Genomic DNA, 24,462 nt, shown 5'->3' with positions numbered 1-24,462 from the left:
GTGTGTGTCTCGGGGTGCGTATCTCGGTGGTGGATGTGAGTGCCGAAAGCGGCGGGACTGAGGCTTCCGTCCTCCATCTGTGGTCTGCGGGGAGGGAGTGGACAGCGCAGGGAGCGGACAGGAGCGCTGCGGGATCCCGGGGCCTTGCGGGCCGAGCCACAGGGGAGGGGGGAGGGGGGAGGAGGGAGGGGGAGGGGAAAGGGGGACGGGGAGGGGAAAGGGGGGAAGGGGGGGTAAGCGGTAGGCGGGGGCCAGGTCTCCCTGCAGGCCCCGCCCCCCCCACCGGCGTGGTGCCCCCGGCGCGAGCAAGGGCGTGGAGTCCGGGGTCGCGGGGGCGCCGAGACCCGCCCCGGGGGCTCCACGCGGACTCCGGCTTCAGTGCTCGGCGCTGCCGCACGGCTGCAAGCCTAGCAATTTTGGGCTGAACAACAAAAGCGAGAGAGAGGGAAGTTGGGGGGCGGGGGCGGCGCGTTTCCCCCCACCCGCCAGGGCCGGTCGCGGGCTCGGAGCAGGTGCCAGGAGGTCGCGCGGCCGGAGCGGGGCTGTGCGGGGCCAGCAGCGCGGAGGCGGAGGCGGGCGGGCGCGAGCGCCGCGCGAGGGGAAAAGTTTCCGACCCTGGAGCGAGAGGCTGAGAAGTTTCGGCCGCGCCAGGCGGCGCCAAAGCCAGGCCAACACTGCCCCCGCGTGGGCGCGCCGCGGCGCTGCAGCCGGCGCAGGGGTCGGGGCCCGCCGCGACCCTTGGGGTAAACTGAGGCTCAGAGAGGGCGACGTGGGCTGCGCAAGGCCACCTGGAGGAGGGGCCGTAGAATCAGGCCTGCTGAGACGGGGGACGGGGCGTGAATGTCCAGAAAGGGAGACAGAAGGGAGGGGACGTCCCAGGGACTGAATCCCACTCCTCGTCCTAGATGTGTCTCCACCCCCTTCCTTCCAGTTACCTCCAGAGTCCAGCAATCAGGTACCCGGTGGAGGGGCGGTGGCAGTGCTGTCTTCTTCCCATCCCTGCAGAGTTTGTCTAAACTAAGCCTAGCTCTATTGCCCTTCTTCTGGAGTTAGGGCGCCTCTCCCAAAAGGCGTCCCCCATCCACAACCCATCCGGGCCCTAAGGACCCCCACCAGCCACCGCCCAGGCCAGTCCCACCGTTTGCAGCCCATTCCTTTGCCATTAAACAAGGCGCCAGGGTGTGGATTCCCTGCTGTTTCCTCAGCGGCCAGGAGGTGGCGAGAAAGACCCGGATCCTGGGCAATGGCGCGGGTCTGGGGGCCACTGACAGCTTCAGGGAAAGAGGCGGCGGCTCAAACTTTGTCCAGGGGGCTGGAACGCAGGTGTGGCAGGGGCAAACCTGGTGGGCAGGGGCTGCCACCTTGTCTTTCGCCACCTCCTGATGCAGATTTGAACATCCACCCCCTCATCCCCAGACTAGGAGAGAAACCGTGGGCCCCAGCCCGTCCCACACAGGTGCTTTGCCTTCTGGGACCAGAGGGTGCCAACCCTTCCGGGGAAACGCATGAGACTAACACAGGGCTCTCTTCCCTCGGCTGGAGTCTGGACGCCCTCACTCCATTGTGGATGTCAGATGGAGGCTTGGTTGGGGAGGACAGAGGCTTGGGGTGGGGGTTCCCCACCCCTAGGCTGAGTTTCCAGCAGGTGCCTGCTTCAGGTGTGGGCTGATCTAGGTCAACAGAGGCTTGGTCCCAAGTTTTTTGGGTTTCGTTGTTGTTGTTGTTTGTTTGTTTGTTTTTTGAGACAAGGTCTTACTCTCTCGCCCAGGCTGGAGTGCAGTGGCGGGATCACAGCTCACTGCAGCCTCAACCACCTGGGCTCAAGCAATCTGCCCGCCTCAGCCTCCCAAGTACCTGGGGCTAGAGGCGTGGACCACCACGCCCAGCTATTTTTTTTTCTTTTTTTAAGAGACAGGGTCTATGTTGCTCAGGCTGGTCTCAAACTCCTGGGCTCAAGCCATCCTCCCACCTCGGCCTTCCAAAGTGCTGGGATTACAGGCATGGACCATTGTGCCCAGCATGTTCCCAGGTTTGAGGTATGTGGCAGGGTCTCCCACCTTCCAGAAGAGGGGTTCACTACAAGTCCTGAACCCCAGGGATGCCCTGTCCCCACCCCTCAGCCTCATCCTGGCTGTGTCTCCACCCCCTTCTTTCCAGGAACCCCCAGAGACCAGCAACCAGGTACCCAGAAAGGCTTGTGGTGTGACACCTACTGGCAGGTCCCAGCCACCTGGGATGTGCCTTTATTTGTGGGGCAAGGAAGGACGCTCCTCATTGCCTGGCCCATGTGTGCCCCTGGCCTTGGGTTCGCGAGTGTTCACCTCTTATCTGGCTACAGTGTTGCGGAGGCCAGGAGGAGATGGTATCCCTTAGGGCAGCCTTGCTTCAGGACCGACTGCAGCACCCGGTTGGGCAGGAGGGACTGCTAGAGTGAGACAGAGGACCAGCTGGCTGCTACCAGGACCTCGGGGCAGGGGACTGGGCTCCCAGTGGGATTCTGTGCTGAAGCCCTGTTGGGCAGGTAGTGCTGTCAGCCCCATTTTAAAAGATGAGGAAACAAATGCAAGGTCAAGCACGGTGGCTCTCGCCTGTAATCCCAGCAGTTTGGGAGGCCAAGGCGGGCAGATCACCTGAGGTCAGGAGTTCAAGACCAGCCTGGCCAGCATAGTGAAACCCTGTCTCTACCGAAAATACAAAAATTAGCTGGGTGTGGTGGCGGGTGTCCCCATTGCAGAGGTTGCAGTGAGCCAAGATTGCACCACTGCACTCCAGCCTGGGCGACAGAGCAATACTCTGTCTCAAAAAAGCAGAGAGGAGAGGGGAGGGGAGGGGAGATGCAGAAAGGAACTGTGATCGGAACCCAGGCACCTGGTTTAGAGCCACCCCTTGACTGCTGCCCTTTGAGGGAGATGCAGGAACACAGGGCATGGCCACTGCAAGCCCCCACGGTGACTTGGCTCTCAGGGAGGGTCCACTCCCAGCCCCAGCCACTCCACCAAACAGGGCTGCTCCCGGAGCCAGCTGCCAGCAGGGGCTCACCAGCTTCTGGGTCCGGGAGCAAGACCATTTGCCCACCTGCTCCAGGTTTCTGTGCGGGTCCAAGAAGGCTCGGAGGCTGCTTCGCGGCCTCTGAGCAGCGGCCTTCTTCCATGAACAGAAGGGCAGGCTGCTGTTCACGGAGGTGTCCTCAGAAAGGTAGCCCTGTGTCTTCTGGGCGGACCTGGGGGAGACAGGACCCCATGAGCTTCCTGGACTCTGAGTCCCCGGCCCACCCGTGGCTGGCAGGGCCCTTGAGGACTCACACTGGCAACCCGCCTGCTGCTGGGTGGGGAGGTCTGTAGGCAAGGGGGGTGGGGGGCCCTGGCAACGTCCACGAGTCCCATCCCCTTCCCTGGAGCCTCACAGGCCAGCGCAGTCCCAACACGAGGAGCTGGCCAGGGTCTCCTCCTTGGCCCCAGGGTACAGGGCTTTGGGCAAACTCTCCAGCCGTTTTCCGACACTCCCAAACACCCGCTCGGACGCCACTGGCAGGGCGGCCTTCTGGTTCACAATGACGCTCTGTTGGACTGCAGGAGAGAGGGCAGGGTGAGATCTCTGCCCAGGAGGAGGGCACTGGTGCCCCCACCCTCTTTTCCTCCCTCTGGCAGGCAGGGCCGGTCAGAGCCCTGTCTCCATGGCAACCCCAGGCTCCCCAGCGCCTTCTGGCTGCCTCCAGAGAAGCCTTGGGTTTTAAAACCACCTTGCGTGACCATTTCTGTTATACCCAAGCTGTGCCCCTGCGCACCCCCACTCACGCTGCAGCCGGAAGCGTGCCCCCTTTCTCGCAGTGGGGAGACCGCTTACCCCATCATAGAAATCCCAGAAACCATGCTGAGAGCGTTGAGGGCTTCAGGGAGGGCTGTCTCAGGGATGGGGGCTCTTCCTGTCCAACAGCAGCCATGCGAGGTGGTCCAGGGACCCTGAGTTCCCCAATGGCTGCCCCAGGATGGAAAGGGCTGGGAAGCAGCAGGCTGGCCCCCACGTCTCCTGGGCACCCTGCTGCCCGGGACACCATGATAGCTCCTTATGGCCAGTGGCTGACACGGAATCATCTCCTGTATGCACCAACTGCCATTCACATGAAATTGTTTCTCTTGGGCTTGTCCTGGCCTTGGATTCCCAAGAGGGGCCCGGGGTCACTCTGGCTTCTATATGTGGCTCTGCATCACCCACACAAGCCCATCCTGCTTCTGGGGCCTTGGTTTCCCCACCAAACAAACAGAAGTTGGGCAAAAATCACAGCTTCTAACTCCAGCTTCCTGTCACACTAAGGGGGCTGCGTCAGATCCCTCCCAAATCAGCGAAGGTCCTAGGTTTGCAGGGCATCGCCCACAGCTAGACCTTGAGGCAGACATTTCCTGAAACTGCACATAGTGGGTGCTCAATAAACAGCTAGAGGACATTGACTGTTGGGGACCCCGGGGGCTGCTGGATCCTGAGAAGAGGCTGGGCACACAGAAAAAGGTGGAGCTTAGTCAAGGTTATACCAGAGTAAGAACAGGGACTTCTCGCCTGCTTCTCGAGACACACTTCAGAAAATTCACTGGGAATGGCCAGGCGCGGTGGCTCATGCCTGTAATCCCAGCACTTTGGGAGGCAGAGGCAGGTGGATCCCTGAGGTCAGGAGTTCGAGACCAGCCTGGTCAACATGGAGAAACCCCGTCTCTACTAAAAATACAAAATTAGCCAGGGGCGGTGGCGCATGCCTGTAATCCCAGGTACTCAGGAGGCTGAGGCAGGAGAATGGCATGAACCCGGGAGGTGGAGCTTGCAGCGAGCCGAGATCGCGCCACTGCACTCCAGCCTGGGCGACAGAGTGAGACTCCGTATCAGAAAAAAAAAAAGAAAAAGAAAACTCACTGGGAACTGCAAAACAGGCACCATTACATCCAGGGTCTGGTGGCTCTTAGCTTCCTTGCTGGACCTGGCAGTGCCAACTGTCTCCAGGAGAGAGAAAGTTTCCGCTTCCCGGCTTTTCTGGGCACCTCCTCAGGCAGGCTTCGAGGTCTGCCTTCATGGATGTCAAAGGAAGATGCTTCCAATGGCATCTGGACCTCCTCCAGCCCCTGTAGGCTGTGGGGACTGTGGAGGGGAGCAAGTGTGGGCTCTGGAGGCTCCGGCTACGGGTTTCAAGGTGGGCAGATACAGCATATGGGAACCCCTTGGCAGCGAGCAGTCCAAGGTGCTGCCTGCGTTGGAACACCTCCACTGGACTCTGGACCCTCTACTTGGTCTTCGAAGGTCAACCTGACATCCTCCAAGGAGGCCAGTTCAGGCACATCCTCTGCAGGATCACTGATCTCTTGGCCTTTGCAAAGCCAGTCCCTCACTCTAGGGGCCCGGAGCTACAGCCTCTCTGCCCTCCTGGCTAGAACTTTTGGGAGTCTCGAGGCTCCCCATCCTGTCTGCCTACCTGAGCGTCTGCGCTCCCAGTAGCGGAGCGTTGTGTCCTGCAGGGTCTCATCAGCGAATCGCACCCGGAAAGGGCAACGCTGCCTGCAGGGCCTAGAGCCTTCCCCCGAGGGGTTGTGGGTCAGCGCAGCCTTGAGCTTGGGGACCTGTGCACCGTGGGGCCTGCTGAGAGAGGGGAGAGGGGCCTGTGCTCGAAGCCCCCCACCGTACCCCAGCACACACGCACCAGCCCCAGACTCGCTGTGAGATCCTGGACAAGTGCCCTACACTGGTCTTGAAGAATGGATAACGCCAATCACAGCAGCCGGCCTTAACGGAGCAGTTCCTACCTGCCAGGCAGGCTCAAGCACGCGCATACACGAACCCACCAAATGCACACAGTCCCCACGCAATGCTGTTATCATTCTCATTTTATAGTTGAGGAAACAGAGGCACAGAGACTATTCCAAGGCGATGCAGCTGTCAGGCATGGAGCCAAGACCTGCATCCTGGTTCCAGAGCTGGCGCCCTCGCACGTAAAGCAATTTAGCAGAGAGAATAAGAATGCCAGCCCAGGAGTCATGCAGTCCTGGGTTTCTGTCCTGACCCTTTTGAGCCTCAGTTTTCTTGTCTGAAAATGGGAATCATTGTGCCCACTCTACAGGGTTGTGAAGAAAGGAAATGGGCCGTACAAGCATCCAGCCCAGGGTCTGCAGGACCCAGAGGAAACATCACTAACAGGGAGCTGTTTTTTGTTTTTGTTTTTGTTTTGTTTTTGAGACAGATTCTCGCTCTGTGGCTCAGGCTGGAGTGCAGTGGCGTCATCTCGGCTCACTGCAAGCTCCGCCTCCCGGGTTCACGCCATTCTCCTGCCTCAGCCTCCCGAGTAGCTGGGACTACAGGCGTGTGCTACCACGCCCGGCTAATTTTTGTATTTTTAGTAGAAATGGGGTTTCACCTTATTGGCCAGGGTGGTCCCGAACGCCTGACCTCAAGTGATCCACCCCCCTTCGCCTTCCTAAGTGCTGGGATTACAGGCATGAGCCACCGCCCGCCCGCCTGCCTGAGCTGTTCTTATTGTAACTGTCTATCTCAATCATGCCCCATCCCAGCCACGTGGCCTTTGGCAGACTGTCTCCAAGTCTCCATTTTGCAGGGTTTTTTTCCCTTTAAATTATAGGCACAATAATACCATCCTCCTGGGTTTGGTGAGTATCAAATGATTTACATGAGGCATGTAGGACATGGCCTGGCACAGGGTTTGGCCTTAATCAAGGGTATCTATTATATGTATATTTCATAGATAACATTGTTCCATTTATTGTTATTAATTTCAGCCTCAACCGGGTGCGGTGGCTCACGCCTGTAATCCCAGCACTTTGGGAGGCAGGCAGATCAAAAGGTCAAGAGATCAAGACCATCCTGGCCAACATGGTGAAACCCCCGTCTCTACCAAAAATACAAAAAAATTAGCTGGGCACGGTGGCGTGCGCCTGTAGTTCCAGTTACTCGAGAGGTTGAGAATCACTTGAACCCAGGAGGTAGAGGTTGCAGTGAGCCGAGATCGTGCCACTGCACTCCAGCCTAGCGACAGAGTGAGACTTCGTCTCAAAAAAAAAGAAAAAAAAAATCAGCCTCAAGGGCAAGGCTGCGGGAAGGCCTGCTTGACCCACCTATAGCTCTGTTATTGAGGAAGGTCATGGCTGACCGTTAGTATGCACATATTTATATGTCTGCATCCGTTCATCTGACCACATCTGTATGTCTGTGTAGATGCAGAGGGAATGCTTTTCATCAGCCCCCAAAGAGCCATGCAGTTGGGAGGTGTCAGGACAGTGCCTGGCTACATGCCTTGGGACCTAGTCATCTAACAGTTGTCTGCTCAGGAACCCCTGCTCTCTGCTGGCTGCTGGGCCAGGCAAAGGCATAACCCAGCTCTGCCCGCCTGCCTGAAATCTCAGCATCTTCACTCGAGGGCCACTGGAGCCTGTTCTGAGGCACCACAGTGTCCCCTGCAGGGCCTACCAGGGAATCTCACACACAGTAAGGTGCTCAAGTATTTGCTCTTGAATGTGAAAGTCCGTAACTGTGTTTGTCTCTGCTTTTGCTCACATTTGAGAGAATGAATTCCATACTTTTATTTATTTGTATCTTGTGAGAAGTCATGTGTATATTTGGCCTGATTGGTTGAACGTTCTGAGGTTGGTAAATGTGTTTCACTGTTTGTTTTTTTTTTTGAGACAGGGTCTTGCTCTGTCACCCAGGCTGGAGTGCAGTGGCACGATCTTGGCTCGCTGCAGCCTCAACCTCCCAGGCTCAAGCAATCCTTCCACCTCAGCCTCCCGAGTAGCTGGAACCACAGGCATGCACCACCACGCCCAGCTAATTTTTGTAATTTTTGTAGAGACAGGGTTTCACCATGTTACCAAGGCTGGTCTCAAACTCCTGGGCTCAAGCGATCCTCCTGCCTCAGCCTCCCAAAGCACTGGGATTATAGGCGTGAGCCACCATGCTTGGCCATGTGTTCCATTTCTAGTCCCTACTCTGATCCATCAGGGGTATCTACCTGGAGTACTGTGTGAGGAACGGTTCTGAGGCTCAGTGGGGAAATATGATCCATTAGTTTTGTCTGCTGTGGGTATGAGATGAGGAAGAATGATATGTTTGTGATGTATTTACTCTCCCTGGTCTTTAAACTCATGGGCAGTGCCGTTCACCCTTCACCCCTGCTTAAGCCTGGAGGAATTTTAACCTGGAGGAACTGTTTCTGTCTTCTTTTCCTCCTCTGTTAAAACTATGGTGTCTAGGCCCAGGTAGGTTCCAATTCCTAGGCTCTTCTCTTACCTCCATCCCTTAGTTTTCTCCCAATATTCAACATATAGTAAAACCTAATAAAAGTTAGAGTAAGAAATGGACAAATGATGGTGGGATGGGTAAAATGATGGAAGACTGGGTGGGTGGGTTGATGGGTGGATGGACTGATGGGTGAGTTAGTGAAAGGGTCTGAATAGAACTGAACTATGAATGTATGGGTAGATGGACAGATGTGTGGCTGGATGATTATGTAGATGGGTATGTAGGTTTGTGGATGGCTTTATGACTAGATTAGCGATGGACAGTGTCCTGGGTTTACAAGTGGATGGAAGGATTTGTAGATGGTTTATCATTGGATCAATGGATGGATGGATAGAAGTGTGGGAGTTTTATTTTTTATTTTTTTATTTTATTTTATTTCATTTTTATTTGAGATGGAGTCTCACTCTGTTGCCCAGGCTGGAGTGCAATGGCACAATCTCGGCTCACTGCAAGCTCCGCCTCCCGGGTTCACACCATTCTCTCGCCTCAGCCTCCCGAGTAGCTGGGACTACAGGCGCCCGCCACCACGCCTGGCTAATTTTTTTTTTTTTTTTTGTATATTTTTAGTAGAGACGGGGTTTCACCGTGTTATCCAGGATGGTCTCAATCTCCTAACCTCGTGATCCGCCCGCCTCAGCCTCCCAAAGTGCTGGGATTACAGGTGTGAGCCACCGTGCCCTGCCAAAGTGTGGGAGTTTTAGATGGATGACTGGCTAGCTGGTTGGCCAGGTAGATGAATGGATCCACAGGACACCTGATTCATGGGTGGGTGGGTGAGTGAATGTATGGATGGATGGAGTCATGGGTCCATGATAGATTAATGGGTGGACAGAAGGATGGATGGATAGATGGAGAGATTCATGAACGGGTTGTAGAAGACTTGGTTCATGGATGAGATGGATGCAAGGATGGATGGGTGAATGGGAAAATGAATATATGAATAGATTCATGGATGAATTATGTGTTGGAAGAAGACCTCATTAATGGATGGGTTGATTCATTGATGAACTGGCGAATGAATCTTGAATGGGTTGGTAGAAGATCTGATTCACGGACAGACATATGTAAGGATGGATGAATGGGTAGATAGGTGGATAAATGAATACATTCATGGGCGAAAGAGGAAAGAAAGGAGGAAAGAAATGCCCCTTTCCTCCACTACCCTACCCTTATCCCGCCCAACACTCACTGGTTGGCCTTTCTGACAGTGGTGAATTGTGAGTGATCACCCTTCAGGGGCCCCAGAATAGGTGTCTGCTGGAGCAAAATCTTCGTAAGACTATCCTGGAGGTGCGATGACTGGCCCCTTAAAGACAAACAGGCCACATCTGGCATGAGTGGCCAGGCTGTCCCGCCCTGGAAACATCGATGGCAACCCCGTCCCCACCAAGAAGCGGACTGACGCTTACCACAGGTCTGGGAGGAATGAACAGTTGGGACACCGCGGAGACCCTGGGCAGTGCTCTAATACAACCCTTTGATGTTGCGGTGCTGGGGATGCTGGAGCCAGGAGGAAACAGTTGTGAGCCTTGGCTGGGGGACGGTCCTTTCTAGTCCTGTAGCCTCGGGGTGATGGCAGACCAGCCCTCAAGGACGGGTTGCGAGGGCTCTGAGATACTCAGCTAACATTAGCATCCTTCTAGCCTGGGTGGTGGGGGTGGTGGGTGCGGGGACACAAGGGACCACCCCCCACCGGAAATGACTCGGGCCCGCCCCCCGGGCCCCGCGGGCCCTCACTCAGTGGCTCCGGCTCCTCGGCGCACTTCTCCTGGAGCTGGTGCAGGAACTCACGGGACCTGCTGGGGAGGAGCTCTCCTAGGAAGGCGCCCAAGAAGTCGGGGTCCTCCCTGGCCACGCGCCTCCGGGGGCGCTCGCGCTCTCCAGGCCCTGGCTGCCTGGGCGCCGATTCCCGGGACGCGCCGGCCGACAGCAGGGGAGGCGGCAGCAGGGACCGCAGCAGCCCCCGCTTCCGCACGGCCCGCCGGGTCGCGGTGAGCAAGGCGGGCAGGCGCGGCGGGAGGCGTCCGACGCCCACCCCGGGCTCGGCGTCCCCTTCCGGCCACCACGCGGCGCCGCCCCCCGGGATCCTCGAGCCCCCGGAGCCCCGCGCGCCCAGAGCCGCTCGGAGCGCGGGCGGGGTCAGCTTGGGCAGCCGCGGGTCGCTGCTGCGTCGGAAGTCTCCGTCGCCAGGGAGCCCCTTGGGCGCCAGGTCCTGGGCCCCTGGGCGAATTCGACGCCAGAACATGCTTGGCCCCGCACTCAGCTCACCGCACCCTCAGCGCGCGTGGGTGGGGGGCGCCGGCTGAGGTGGGGAGGCCATAGTCCAGCCCCAGGCCATATTGCCCCGGGCGGGGGGCAGCGCGGTGCGGGGTGAACGCCACCGGCCCGGCGGACAGCGAGTGGCTTCAGGCGGGAGCTCCCAGAGCCTCTGTTTCCTCACCTGAAAAATGGTGACAGCAAGAGTAGCCAACTTTGGGGGTTGCTGTGACGTTTAAATGAGCAAGTACATGCCAGTCTTAGAAAAGCAAGCTCGGTACAGTGCCAGGCACGCTGGCCAAGCTTACACATAGACTAGCTCCCATTCTTAGTATTTAAAAGTTATTATTATTTAGGATTTAGTCCCAGCTCCACCACTTATTAGCTTTGTAACCTTGGCCAAGCCAATTAACTTCCCTCTGCCTTCCCTGGGGGCTCTGGTCTGCAGAACGGGGATAATAGCAGCACCTGCCTCTCTGCAGCCGTGAAACGGCATCACCGCTGGTAGAGAGCACACTTAGCCTGCCTTGCAGTGTTCAAATCGTGGAAGCTGTTACCGTCATTAGCGCTCTACTGGGAATTAGGAAACCTGGAACCAGCTTGAGGGAAGAGAGACCTGACCAGCAGCCTCCCAGCCCTGGTGCTGCCTCAGAGACCCCTGGGTGGGGAGCCTGTTGAAAATACAGATGACTTACCCCCAGCCCCCATTCTGATTCAGTACGTCTCTGCTGGAGCCAAGACAGTTTTTTGTTCTTGTTGTTGTTGTTAAAGAGATGGGGTCTTGCTAAGACGGGGTCCTGCTGTCGCCCAGGCTGGAATGCAATGACACCATCATAGCTCACTGCAGCCTCAAATTCTTGGGCTCAAGTGACCCTCCTGCCTCAGCCTCCCGAGTAGCTGGGACTACAGGCATACACCACCACAGTTGGCTAATTTTTGTATATTTTGTAGAAATGGGGTAGAATTTTTTTGTATTTATGTTGCGCGGGCTGGTCTTGAACTCCCGGGCTCAAGTGATCCACTTGCCTTGGCCTCCCAAAGTGCTGGGATCACAGGCGTGAGTCCCCACTTCTGGCCAAGACACAGACTTTTAACAAACTCCCCCTTTGGGAGGCAGAGCCCCAGTCTTACTCCCAGCTCTGACACTGAGGGGTTTCTAAGCCTGCTTCCTCCCAACCACACCCCACTCCCAGATTGTTGTCAGCTCTGAGCTGACTCCTGGGCAGTGTCACACTCACCCTGGTGGGCTTCTGGGTGGGGCCCTAGAAGGTCCTGTGAGTTTAGAGCTCTCTACAGGCAGGCTGTAGAGCCCATCATCCTTGCCTGGTGCCTCTCCCAGCCCCTCCCGGCTGCCTCTGGGCCGCTTCAGGGTCATTGTGATCCGCCCCTCACCCCTGGGCATCTGAGTAGCAGTGGGCACTGAGGCCTGGGGACTAAGGGTGGGGCTATTGTGCCCTGGATGCCCTGGCCGCAGCCACCTGGGGCACTGGGACTCTGACCAGGGCAGCCAGGCCTACCCTTTCCAGATCTGGGAGGCTCAGGCTGGGTGGCTCTGGAAGTAGAACTTCCACCCCAAGACCAGGCAGTCAGAATACAATGGATCTAGAAATGAACAGACCCTGCGGGGCACGGTGTCTCACGCCTGTAATCCCAGCACTTTGGGAGGCCGAGGCGGGCGGATCACCTGAGGTCAGGAGTTCAATACCAGCCTGGCCAATATGGTGAAACCTCGTCTCTACAAAAAATACCAAAATTTGCCATGCATGGTGTTGTGCACCTATAATCCCAGCTACTTGGGAGGCTGAGACAGGAGAATCACTTGACCCTGGGAGGCGGAGGTTGCAGTGAGCTGAGATCATGCCACTGCACTCCAGCCTGGGTGACAAAGCGAGACTCCATCTCAAAAATAATAATAATAATAATCCAAGGTCTGGGTGCTAGGTGTGCTTCTTGCTATTGAGATGTCATTTCTTTCAGGCAGTCTCAGCTGACAAAGAAATGTGTGTGTATACTATTAAACACACACATATCTATAAATAATTCTATAGGTAACCATCTGTACTTATATTAAGCTAAACATGAGCTCATGCTGACATCTCCAACTCTAATCCGTTACACGGATCATTTGAGACTCTGTCTCAAGAAAAAAAAAAGAGGCCAGGTTCCAGTGGCTCATACCTGTAATCCTAGCACTTTGGGAGACCGAGGCAGGTGGATTGCCTGAGCTCAGGAGTTCGCAACCAGCCTGGGCGACATGGTGAAACCCCGTCTCTACTAAAATACAAAAAAATTAGCCGGGCGTGACAGCGTGTGCCTGTAGTCCCAGCTACTTGGGGGGCTGAGGTAGGAGAATTGCTTGAACCCAGGAGGCGGAGGTTGCAGTGAGCCGAGATCGCGCCACTGCACTCCAGCCTGGGCAACAGAGTGAGACTCCATTTCCATAAAAAAAAAAAGAGCTGGGCACAGTGGCTCACGCCTGTAATCCCAGCACTTTGAGAGGACAAGGCGGGTGGATCACGAGGTCAGGAGATCGAGACCATCCTGGCTAACACGGTGAAACCCTGTCTCTACTAAAAATACAAAAAATTAGCTGGTTGTGGTGGCGGGTGCCTGTAATCCCAGCAACGCGGGAGGCTGAGGCAGGAGAATGGTGTGAACCCAGGAGGCGGAGCTTGCAGTGAGCGGAGATCGCGCCACTGCACTCCAGCCTGGGCGACAGAGCAAGATTCCATCTCAAAAAAAAGAAAGAAAGAAGAAAGGAAGGAAGGAAGGAAGCAAGAAAGAAAAGAAATTAACAGACCCACTTTCAAGTCCATGGTCTGCTGTTTTGCTGTGTGATCCTGGAGAAGTGTCTTCTTTCTCAGGACTCCCTGGGCCTTATCTCTGAGTCTTGGCTGGGAGAGGGCCAAGAGGAAGCTCATAGTATTGTGAAGCTGGGGTGGGAGACAGAGGTCATTTACATGAGTATTTCACTGGCGTGGCATAGTTTCATAATTTGAAAATGAAGAAATGACTTTGTAATTCAAATAACAGAGTGACTCACTAGAGAACGCGTCGCCAAAGATATATTCTATTTTCTGTCAATGCTTCTCACCAGGGATGGAGGGACATACTTTCCTGGAGAGCTACAATGTTGAGTGGGGGAGGGAGATATTTTTGTATTTATTTAAAGGGTATGTGTCTTTTTTTAATGGCTGCGAAACACCAGATTAACTAGACGGTTTCTTTTTTTCTTTTCTTTTCTTTTTTTTTTTTTTTGGAGACGGAGTTGCGATCTCAGCTCACTGCAAGCTCCGCATCCTGGGTTCACCCCATTCTCCTGCCTCAGCCTCCCGAGTAGCTGGGATTACAGGTGCCCACCACCACGCCCGGCTAATTTTTTTGTATTTTTAGTAGAGACGGGGTTTCACCGTGTTAGCCAGGATGGTCTCGATCTCCTGCCCTTGTGATCCACCCGCCTCGGCCTCCCAAAGTGCTGAGATTACAGGCGTGAGCCACTGCGCCTGGCCTAACTAGATGGTTTCTAAGGAGCCCTCCAGCCCTTGCACTCTGCAAATATTTATCAAGGAACTACTATGTGCTAGGCTTGGGAATTCAGAGATGCCAGAGGCTTTGAGGTCAGGGAGCCGGCCAGTCCTGGGAAGGCCTTGGAGCGTGGCTGTGGGGAAGGGGCTTGCTCTTCTGTTGACAGGAAATAAGACTGGGCTGGATTTTTAGGCATACAGAGAGCTTGGATCAGAGCTGCCCCCTGGCGGAGGGTTCCGGACACCCCCACCGATTGAAATTGCCCAGGATCAATCCCTTTGCTTAAAGACACAGAAAATGAAGCTTGGGAGAGGGGCTCAGACCAGGGGTAGCAGTTGTGACCTAGAATAGTCTAGAGGGTATGCCAAATAATATGCACATACACACATCCTGCGGACTCAATGCAGAAGGGGCTTTTTAGCATCCCCTTTCTACCGTAGCTCTCAGCACATTTAGAGCAAACACACTTTAAGCACCTTCTGTGTGCGTCGCCCAGAGGAAGGAACACCAGGATAGTATTATTATTATTTTATTTTTGAGACAGAGTTTCGTTCTTGTCACCCAGGCTGGAAAGCAATGGCGCGATCTAGGCTCATTGCAACCTCTGCCTCCTAGGTTCAGGCTATTCTCCTGCCTCAGCCTCAGAGTAGCTGGGACTACAGGCATGCACCACCATCCCTGGCTAATTTTGTATTTTTAGTAGAGACGGGGTTTTGCCATGTTGGCCAGGCTGGTCTCAACCTCAGGTGATCCGCCTGCCTTGGCCTCCCAAAATGCTGGGATTAGAGTCGTGCACCACCGCGCCCTGCCAACACAAGGATATTATTAATAGTATAGGAAAAATGAACTTAAGATGGATATTGTCATTATAACAGCTTCCATTTCCTGAGAACCCACTGCAGGTGCTGAGCTGAAGGTCTGACGTGCAATGTCCCACAAGTTTAACCCTCTCAGAGCATCAGAAGTTGAGTAATTATTACGTTGCTCAACTTCCTCTTCTGACAGGAGACTGAAGCTCGGAGATGTTAAGAGGCTCTACCCACCTGCAAGCTCCCGTTTCCATCACCGCTGCCTCGGAGATAGCTCCAGAATTTCTTTGCATGGGAGGAGCCTAGGGAAGGGCCACGCTTTTGGAATGGAAACGTCATGGGCTTGTTTTGCTCATTTCAGTGGGAATCCCATGGCACTGCCGAGAGTATTTCTTTTTATTTTATTTTGGGGGGTCGGTATTATTTTAAGATGCTAATGGAGATGGGTGGATTTGAGGACCAATGGCTTTTCTTTCCCTTTTTACTCAAAGCCCGCACAACACACTCGTTTTTAGAAGTCCAGCCTGCAGCCTCCAAACGAACTGTTGTACGTGCTGGGGACGGGGAGAGGGCGACGCTGCGGCTCTTTTCCGTTCGGGAGGTCCTTCTAGATTCCCAAAAGTCAATTTAGTCAAGTTTTGAGCTGTAACCTGTGTTGGGCGCGGTGGCTCACGCATGTAATCCCAGCAGTCTGGAAGGCCGAGGTGGAAGCCTCGCTTGAGGCCAGGAGTTCAAGATCAGCCTGAGCAACAGGGTGAGACCCCGTCTCTAATTTTTTTTTTTTAAAGAAGTCAAATTAGGCCAGGTGCGGTGGCTCACGCCTATAATCCCAACACTTCGGAAGGCGCAGGCGGGCGGATCACTGGAAGTCAGGAGTTCGAGACCAGCCTGGCCAACATGGTGAAAACCCGTCTCTACTAAAAATACAAAAATTAGCTGGGTGTGGTAGCTCACGCCTGTAGTCCCAGGTACTCTGGAGGCTGACGCAGGAGAATCGCTGGAACCTGGGAGGCAGAGGTTGCGGTGAGCCGAGATCGCGCCACTGCACTCCAGCCTGCTTGACAGAGCAAGATTCTGTCTCAAAAAAAAAAAATTTTTTTTTAAATTATTTTTCAAAAGAAGTCAAGTTAAATCCGGAGCCCGCGCGGGGGAGGGGCGAGCTGAGCGAGGGGGTGGAGCCAGCCATGGGCCCGCCCCTAAACGCCCGGAAGTGACGTTGGCGGACAAAGGCAGCGCGCGCCGCGAGCTGTCGCGTCTGGTCGTGGTCTGGCGGAGCTGCGGTTGGCTTGTGGCGTCTCCGCCGCCGCCGCCCTCCCTTCCTCTTCCCCATCTTCTTCTCTCGGTCCCGGGAGCCCCCGCCCGGAGTGAGTAGCGCGAGGCGGTGCGAAGGGTAGGCAGCCGCCGGGAGAGGGGAGGCTGCGACCCCTAACTGTTTCGGCGCCCTGAGGTCCCGGGTCCCCGGCTCGTCACGTGACCCGGCGCGTGGGCGCGGGCCGGCACAGGCCCCACGTGCGCGTCCCCAAGAGGTCTACGGGCCGGACCTGGGCAGGGACTACGGAGCAGTCCATGGGTCGGGGTACAGGAGGAAAGTCAAGGCACTCAAAGCCCAGGCGGGGCACTCCCCCACCCCGGTCCCCAGACCGCAGCAAATCCCTTTCTCTGAGCCTGTTTCCCTTCCGAGAAACAGGGATATGGAGAGCGCCCACTTGGAGGATGGATGGGAGGAATCGGTAAAATCGGTAAAATGCCCAGTTCAGAGCCTGGCACAGTTAAGTGCTCGCTGCACAGAAGTTGCTGTCGTATTTAACCTTGGGTCCCACCCGAGCGCCAGCCCGACACAGGTGCAGCTCAAAAAAGACAGCCCGAGAGCCCTTGCGGCCAAGGTCAGCCTGTCTGCGGGGAGGCTGCCATATCGAAAAGCCCAGACTTTGCTGCGCACCAACTGTGTGATCTCTCCCTCTGGGCTTTGGCTTCTCCTCTGTACTATAAGTGATTGCCACAACTGGTGTCAGAGGCCCTGACAGCGGGGAGGGACAGTGTAACCGGTGGTTGTGGTGTGTAGAATGATTGTCCAGTGAGATGGGATGAGCCTCTGGGAGGAACCAGGGCTGGTATAAGGAGCCTGGATTCCCTCCTTAATTCTGTTCTCGGCTTCCTGTTTGTATGTTTAAAGACACGTCACTTCCTTTAGTGTGCTGGTTTTTCTCTATGTAAACTGAGGACTGTGCGGGGGTTGGAAGGATGCATGGAGCGTTTTGGTGGAGGCCGGAAGCCCTAGGATCACAAGGATAGCATCTAAAAAATCTCGGTGGGGCTTCTGTGCTTATAGGCAGAGGAAGCTCACTCCCCACTCTGGCTGATTTGCAGAGCTGTTTGAGTCTGCTGGCTTGGCCGCCCAGCATACCAGTAACAGTCCCCTAGGTGTGTCCAATACAGCTTCTGTGGCATTCTAAGGCAGTTTTCCCATTTGATCCTTATAGTGGGCAGAGTTGACAAGAATCTCATTTGACAGAGATTTCTAAGCTCAAGAGAGAATATGTGCCCGGCACTGTGCAAAGCACTTTAAGCTTTTCATATGCACTTTCAATCACAGCCTTTCTGTAGAGTCGGTATTACTGTTCCATTTTATAGGTGAACTGAGGAATGGTGAGGTTTAATGTCTTGTCTGTGCTTACACAGCAGGTGTGCAGAGCCAAGATTCAGATCTGGTTCATCTGGCTCCATCAGAGCCTTTGTTAGTTTTTAAATGTATCCCCTGTTTTGTCTTCTTCCCTTCCTTTCTCACTTCCTTCTTTTTCTTAGAGCACTCTGCCGTTTGCATGTGGCCTGCTGCTGTCCACAAAGATCCAGGGAGGATGGACTCTGTCCACTAGGCTGCTAGAGGGTGGAGGTAACTTTTAGGCAGGCTTTTCCGTAGAGACTTACGTGAGGAGGATGAGATGACTGCAAAAGTCTGCCAGTGACAGTTTCAGCACTGTTTTCTTCCATAGGTCGTGGGAGAAGAGATGCAGTACCCTGGGTCTGAACACCTTGGCGGGGAGGAGGAGGCAGCAGCCAGGTGACCGTGAAGGATGTAGGATCACATTTACTGGCTGAGCAGCCATTTACCAGGCATGAGGGGTTTGTCTTCCTCTCTGAGATAGCCTAGAGTGCACACAAAGCCCGTGTGCTCCTGGCCCCCTCCCAGGCCCTTCAGCCACATACGACATCTGTGCTCTGGAGCAGAGTGTAGCAGGACCTCCCGCTGTTGGCCAACCGACCTTGCTGTTCCCTCGGACTCTTAGGGACCTCCTCCTGCCCCACTCCAATCTGGACACCACGAGGCAAAATGTAGCCAGGACCGCAGGAATCCCGTTTATTAATGAATCAGCTGTTAGGGCAGATGTCAAAGTCAGGCTTGCTATTTCCCGGCCAGGATGTGCCTCCCCTGGCTTGTTCCCAGAATTTGCGTGTAAGTGGAATTCTTGTAAATTAGATTATTCAGGGGACCCTGACATTTAAAGGAATCATGTTACAAGGCTTTTGGTAAAGCACAGAATTATATTGTCGGTAGCAGCCTTCAGGCCTTCAGTATTTACCAGTTCTGAATGGTTGGACTTTTGTCTGTAGGATTTTCTTAGAGTGGAAAATGGCTATAGCTGCACAAAGCCCATTCTTGCATTATTTGGCAACCAATTAGTCAATGCCCACCTGGTATCAGGCACTGGGCTAATGGTGTACAAGGTAATGTCTCTACCCCCAGGAAGCTGCATGCTGGGAGAGGAGACGGATGGAGTCCAGCCTGGTATGTGTTTGCCCCCAGATTTATTCTGTTCATTTGATCAGAGGTGAACTTTCTGTTGAATATTTGTGTTTCATGGGATGCAAGAGAAGCATGGTGATAAATCTCAAATGTTGCCACTGCTCTCAGGAGCTCCCCGGCCAGGCGAGAGAGAGAACTGAATACAAAACCTTCAGTTTGCCAAGTTGGGCAGTGAGAGGGGACAGGCTTGCTCTCGCCATGGTCCAGTCTGAATGGGAGTTGTGCCAGCATGGTGTGGAAGAGTAGTAGTTCGTTTTTTAACCTTTGTCTTCAACCAAGTGTTTTTTGTTTTTTGAGACAGGGTCTCGCTCTGTTGTCCAGGCTGGACTCAAACTCCTGGGCTCAAGCAGTCTTCCCACCTCAGCCTCCCAAAGTGCTCAGGTTATAGGTTATAGGTTATAGAGTAGTTTTGAATGCCGTCCTCTCTGAGTGACTGATGGAGGGCTGTGACATGGTTGCTCCGGTACCTGCTGGCAGAGGGGCAGGCAGCCCACCTAACCTGGTCCTTATGCCATCAGACCATAGCAGCCACCAAACCCAGCTACATGGTGACATTCAGATTGGTGGCCCTTTTTCCTGTCAGCCACCCTGGCACATCTAGCAGTCTTGAGGATTGGCAGGTCTGGTGGGAAGAAGAATTCATTCTTCTTCTTCTTCTTCTTTTGACACAATGTCTCACTCTGTTGCCCAGGCTGGAATGCAGAGGCAGGATCATGGCTCACTGCAGCCTTGACCTCCCAGGCTCAAGTGATCCTCCCACCTCAGTCTCCCTAGTAGCTACTAGAATGTGTGTATTTTTGACAGAGATGGGGTTTCTGAGCCGTGGGCTTCTTTCTCCTTCCGGCAGTGTTGTTCCCAGTGCTGGGACACCAGTGTGGGAGCTTTGTGGTCAGCTTGCGGGGAGGGTGTTATGTGCAATATTTAGAACTAAGGTCTTCCCCAGCCTGTTACCCCAAAGGGCTCCCTTATTGGTGAAGTGATTGCTGCCTTTCTTCATTGTGGCTGAAACCCTTGTGCGTGAACAGTAAAGTGAGGGGTCAGTCTGCGAGCGGATTCAAGAATCTGAAGAGGGAAGCCAGGTGCAGTGGCGTGCGCCTGTAATCTCAGCTACTTGGGAGGCTGAGCAGGGAGGATGGCTTGAGCCCAGGAGTTTGGGGCCAGCCTGGGCCACATAGTAAGACCCCATCTCAAAAAAACAAGAATCTGAAGAGAGGTTTAAGCAGGCTTCTCTCTAGGCACAGCCAAAGGATTCTGCTAAGGGTGAAAAGACCCAATCACGGATCTAAGAAGAACCCCGTTGCATCTGTTAGAAGTATTCTTGAGCTGGCTGGGCGGGGTGGGCCTACTGCTTCTGGAAAGTTCCTTCTCTTTCAGGACAGGTTCAGAATATAGTAGTGCAGAATATAGTTCTGGGGCCAGTAACAAATTTGACCAATGAAAAATCTTGGCTGGGTGCAGTGGTTTCTGCCTGTAATCCCAACACCTTGGGAGGCCGAGGCAGGTGGATTGCTTGCAGCCAGGTGTTTGAGACCAGCCTGGGCAACGTGGCAAAACTCCATATCTACAGAAAATACAAAAGTTAGCCAGGTGTGGCGGTATGTGCCTGCAGTCCCAGCTACCCTGGAGGCTGAGATGGGAGGATCACCTGAGCTGTACTCTAGTCTGGCGACAGTGAGACCCTTTCTAAAAAAAAAGAAGAAAAAATTCTCCAGCTTGTCTTGTGTTTAGTTTCCCTTCTCTTTCCTCATAATTGCTTCCCAAAGGCCTCGTGCTCCTTCTCAGGGCGTTTTCCCGTTTCCCTCTGACCACTTCTCTTGAAGCCCCTAGAGTGTTCCTGGGTCTTAAGCTTTGAGTTGTGTTTGAGGACTGTACCCGAGTTCCATATGTGGACTCTTCCGTGTTGACCCTGTAGCTCCAGGGGTCAGGCAGACGGTCTTGGACCTACGATTTGTCAACTTTGGCGACAGGCATTTGCTAGAAGCCCCCTGCTCTCCTCGTGTGGAGGCAGCACGTGCGAGGCGGTGAGCTGCAGCTCCCAGTCAGCTGCGCGTTTTCCACCGAGGGTATTTTCCCTTTACCATGGGTTTATCAGGATGTAGCAGCTGCTGCTGCTGGGATTCCTACCACCCACTGTTGCTGTGTGTCCTCAGCACGGCCACTGCCATTCTCACTCTGCCTCCTTTAGGTTAGGCCTTGGCAGTGTGGGAAACACATCAGCCGAGAGTTGGTGCCCAGCATGCACTCGAGGCCGCCCTCATCCAGGCCCCGTCTGCCTTTCCGAGCTCACCTTCCACAGTCTTCCCCCGCTCCACTCTCCGCCCTCTGATGGCCCATGCTGTCCCACGGCTGCTCCCTCTGTCTGTGCCCCACCCCCTCCAGCACTCCCTGTGCTTGGCTGCCCAGCTTGGGCTGCCTCCTCCAGGCAGCTGCCCCTATCTGCTGTTGGGAGGAGATTCCTCTGCCCTTTGAGTGTCCTTGGCACTTTGTGGGTCCCTGAGAATCCTTATTGTTCTGCTGTGTATTTTCTTTCCCTTTGTTCTTTGTCCTCCTGGACTAGAGCTCTCTGAGGTCTTGGCAAGCCTCACAGCAACTAGAACAGCCCCTAAGCATGGTGTGCCTTGGTGACAGCACTGTGCCTTGGGAAGCTTATGGCAGGCTGGCCGCCCGTGGAGCATGGAGCCGCCCAACTGTCATCGCTGTCCTGAAGGGCGAGGTGGGCCTGGGCTCTGCTGCCAGGACCCAGCTGAGGAGGCTTTCTAGTTCTCTCTCCTTCTACCGTGGCAACCGTCTCCTCATCCCCCTGCCGTCTCCACCGCCGCCAGCAGTCTTCAGAAGCATCGGTCTTCCCGGGCCACTCTCTGTTGGGCCTCAGGGTGGTTGACTCATTGCTCTGTAGGATGCAGTCGAAACTGCTAGAGTTGACTGTGAGACCAGGAACTGGCAGCCGCGAGGGCTGTCTGTCCTTCCCTCCAGGAGCAGTGCCGTCGCCCTCCACCTACTGCGCTTATTCTTGCCCATCCATCGGTTTCAGCTTACGTGTCCCCTCCTCAGGGATGCCTTCCCTGGTCCCCGCACCCGAGTCCACTTCCTCCCTCCGTGCTCTGCTGGCACTGGCGCTTCTCCTCTGCAGCCCTCCCTGCAGGTGTGGTTGTGTCTGTAGAATTGTTTTCTGCCTGGCTGTCTGCCTGGTTCACAGCCCGGTGCCTGGCACAGAGTCCCCACTCCTCGTTAACGGAGGACTGGACCCCACCGTGAGTTGTTGCTGTGCTCTGAGCCAGAGGAAGGGAGGTGTGGAAGCTTCCCTGGCCCTCCAGGGTCTGCTGGTGCTCTCAGCTTTGCGGTCGTTTCTCTTTATTGATCAGGGTTTTCTGTGCCCTGAAGCCACTGAGTCAGGTGTCATATAGAGCATGTCAAGAACTTGAAGCCAGGCCAGGTACATGGGCTCACACCCGTAATCCCAGTACTTTGGGAGGCCAAGGTGGGAGAATCTCTTGAGGTCAGGACTTCAAGACCAACCTTTGTAACATAGTGAGACCCCATCTCTACAAAAAATAATTAGCCAGGCATGGTGGCACACAACTGCAGTCCTAGCTGCTCCGGAGGGTGAGGTGGGAGGGTCTCTTGAGCTCTGGAGTTGGAGGCTGCATTGAGCTATGATCACACCACTGCACTCCAGAAAAAATGAAAATGTAAAAGAACTTGAAGCCAGGACTTGGGGCGGGTGCTCTGAGTGCAAAAGACAGAAGATGCTGTTATGCAAGGGGTAGAAGCAGATTTGGGGACCCTGGACTTCTCTCTGCACTCAGCAGGATGTGTGACTTGTTAAGCCTGGTGTGAGACTGGCCCTCTGCCCTGGGGGCCTTTCTGCCCGGGTCCCTGGCCCGCTGACTCACGCCCCCTTCCTTACCCAGGAGAGTCGCGGTTGCTGATCGTGGTGCTTGAGTAGAGCCGTGGTTGGTGACAGCATGACGAGCGAGGTGATAGAAGACGAGAAGCAATTCTATTCCAAGGCCAAGACCTACTGGAAACAAATCCCACCCACAGTGGACGGCATGCTTGGGGGGTATGGCCACATCTCCAGCATCGACATCAACAGCTCCCGGAAGTTTCTGCAGAGGTTTTTGAGGGTAGGCAGGTCTGGCGTGCTCTCCAGGAGAGGCTGTGGCTCTGGTGGCACTGCCGAGTCCATGTGGGGTGCCACCTTTTACACATGTAACACTGCAGGGTCATTGGCTATCTCTTGGTACCTACCCCAAAGCCTTGAGGAGCTGGGCTGGGTGGGCACAGTGGGGTAACTTCTAGATTGTGGACTTAGCCTCAAGGTTACCAGACAGGAGCTGGCTGTTAGGCAGAATTGAGGTGCCTGAATTGGGCAAACTTCTCTTCAACTGTTGGGTTTTGCCAGGGACGAAACCCTTGCTCTCCTGCCATGTCCATGGGTGTTTGGACTGAGGATGTTGGCTATTCTGGACGAAGACTCCTAGTTACGTGCCATGGTTTCCACCCTCTGCTCCACTCCCAGCCTTTTCTGTACCAGGCTGGGACCCCCAGTCCTGGAGCCCCCCACCTTCTTGTCTCATGGCTGGCACTGGAGGCTGCTGTTGGCCACCTGCTCCATCCAGCGCCTCCCCTCCCTCCATGTTCCCTCTCTGCACCCTTGTTCACCCGTTGCCCCGCTTCCATTCTCCCCATTCCTCTCTGCCGTTGTTTACCTGGAGACTCGGGAGAGATTAGTGCACCTGTTCAAGTTATCACCTTTAAGTGGAAATTAGCTTTCATTTAGAAATGTGTGGCCCAGGGCAGGGGCAGTGGCTCACTCCTGTCATCCCAGCCCCTTGGGATGCCAAGGTGAGAGGATTGCTTGAGCCCAGGAGTTTGAGACCAGCCTGGGCAACAGACCGAGGCCCCGTCTCTACAAAAAATAAAAAAAAAAAAAAATGAGTTGGGCATGGTGGCACATGCCTGTAGTCCCAGCTACTTGGGAGGCTGAGGTGGGAAGATGGAGGATGGCTTGAGCCCAGGAGTTCGAGGCTACAGTGAGCCATGATCCCACCACTGCATTCCAACCTCAACAGAATGCAGAATGCAACCTGAACTTTCAAAGATAAAGGAATGTGTGGCCCAGCAGTGTGTCCTCCATGCTCATCCCCTCGACTCCGTACAAGCTGGCAGCCAGCACAGACCTCCCCACCAGTGCTCAGCTTGTGCGGAGTCCTGGAATCCTGACTTGAGTCTAAGTCCTAGGGCTCGTGAGGAAGGGCCCCACGTGCGGTGACAGGGTCCCTCTGATAGGTTATATGCCTCTGCTTTTCAGGAAGGCCCAAACAAGACAGGAACGTCCTGTGCCCTGGACTGTGGAGCTGGCATTGGCAGGATCACCAAGCGGCTGCTCCTGCCGCTGTTCAGAGAGGTGGATATGGTCGACATAACGGAGGACTTCCTGGTTCAAGCCAAGACCTACCTGGGGGAGGAGGGCAAGAGGGTGAGGAACTACTTCTGTTGTGGGCTCCAGGACTTCACCCCGGAGCCGGACTCTTACGACGTGATCTGGATCCAGTGGGTGATAGGTGAGGGTCCCACCGCCCTTCCCTGCTCACTCGCGTTCCCCATAAGGTGTCGGGACCAGGGCTTTGCACTCCTGCAGCAAGTGGGCCAGTGAGGATTCCCCAATCCGCCCAGGCCCACCCCCACCCCGTACTTCCCAGGACCGAGGGACAGGCTCGGCCTAAAAGGTAGATTTCTTCCTTCTAGGTTTTGTTTCAGTTGAATACCTGCTACCATCCA

General features: G+C 55.0%; 3 protein-coding genes across 17 annotated transcripts in view; 1 reads left to right on the top strand and 2 right to left on the bottom strand.

The window, feature by feature from the left end:
* NTMT1 (N-terminal Xaa-Pro-Lys N-methyltransferase 1) overlaps positions 1-24,462 on the top strand; it is a 55,511-nt gene that overhangs the window by 29,987 nt on the left and 1,062 nt on the right. The window contains exons 1-4 of one of the 15 annotated variants that reach the window (XM_008975916.5): positions 16,094-16,240; positions 17,867-17,934; positions 22,590-22,805; positions 23,993-24,245. In XM_008975916.5, the coding sequence (XP_008974164.1) occupies positions 22,644-22,805; positions 23,993-24,245 (415 nt within the window). In that variant the 5' untranslated portion in view covers positions 16,094-16,240; positions 17,867-17,934; positions 22,590-22,643. Of the gene's footprint in view, positions 1-16,083; positions 16,267-16,353; positions 16,645-17,683; positions 17,767-17,866; positions 18,328-22,589; positions 22,806-23,992; positions 24,246-24,462 lie in introns of those variants that run through there. The other 14 variants (XM_055117127.1, XM_055117123.1, XM_055117124.1 and 11 more) reach the window with 14 other exon arrangements.
* LOC100994982 (uncharacterized) lies at positions 610-7,131 on the bottom strand. The gene is made up of 4 exons (XM_063594366.1): positions 7,104-7,131; positions 5,453-5,701; positions 3,404-3,566; positions 610-3,220 (listed from the first exon to the last, which is right to left on the bottom strand). Exons 1-4 carry the CDS (start codon positions 7,129-7,131, stop codon positions 2,569-2,571), a joined length of 1,092 nt encoding a protein of 363 aa, XP_063450436.1. The 3' UTR covers positions 610-2,568.
* On the bottom strand, positions 6,690-14,303 carry LOC134728557 (uncharacterized protein C9orf50-like). Its single transcript, XM_063594146.1, has one exon. It carries the CDS (start codon positions 10,529-10,531, stop codon positions 9,926-9,928), a length of 606 nt encoding a protein of 201 aa, XP_063450216.1. The 5' UTR covers positions 10,532-14,303; the 3' UTR covers positions 6,690-9,925.

This window comes from Pan paniscus, chromosome 11, assembly GCF_029289425.2.
Source record: "Pan paniscus chromosome 11, NHGRI_mPanPan1-v2.0_pri, whole genome shotgun sequence".
NCBI lineage: Eukaryota > Metazoa > Chordata > Mammalia > Primates > Hominidae > Pan > Pan paniscus.
The sequence above is the reverse complement of the archived record's forward strand: the minus strand, read 5'-3'. Positions and strand labels throughout refer to the sequence as shown.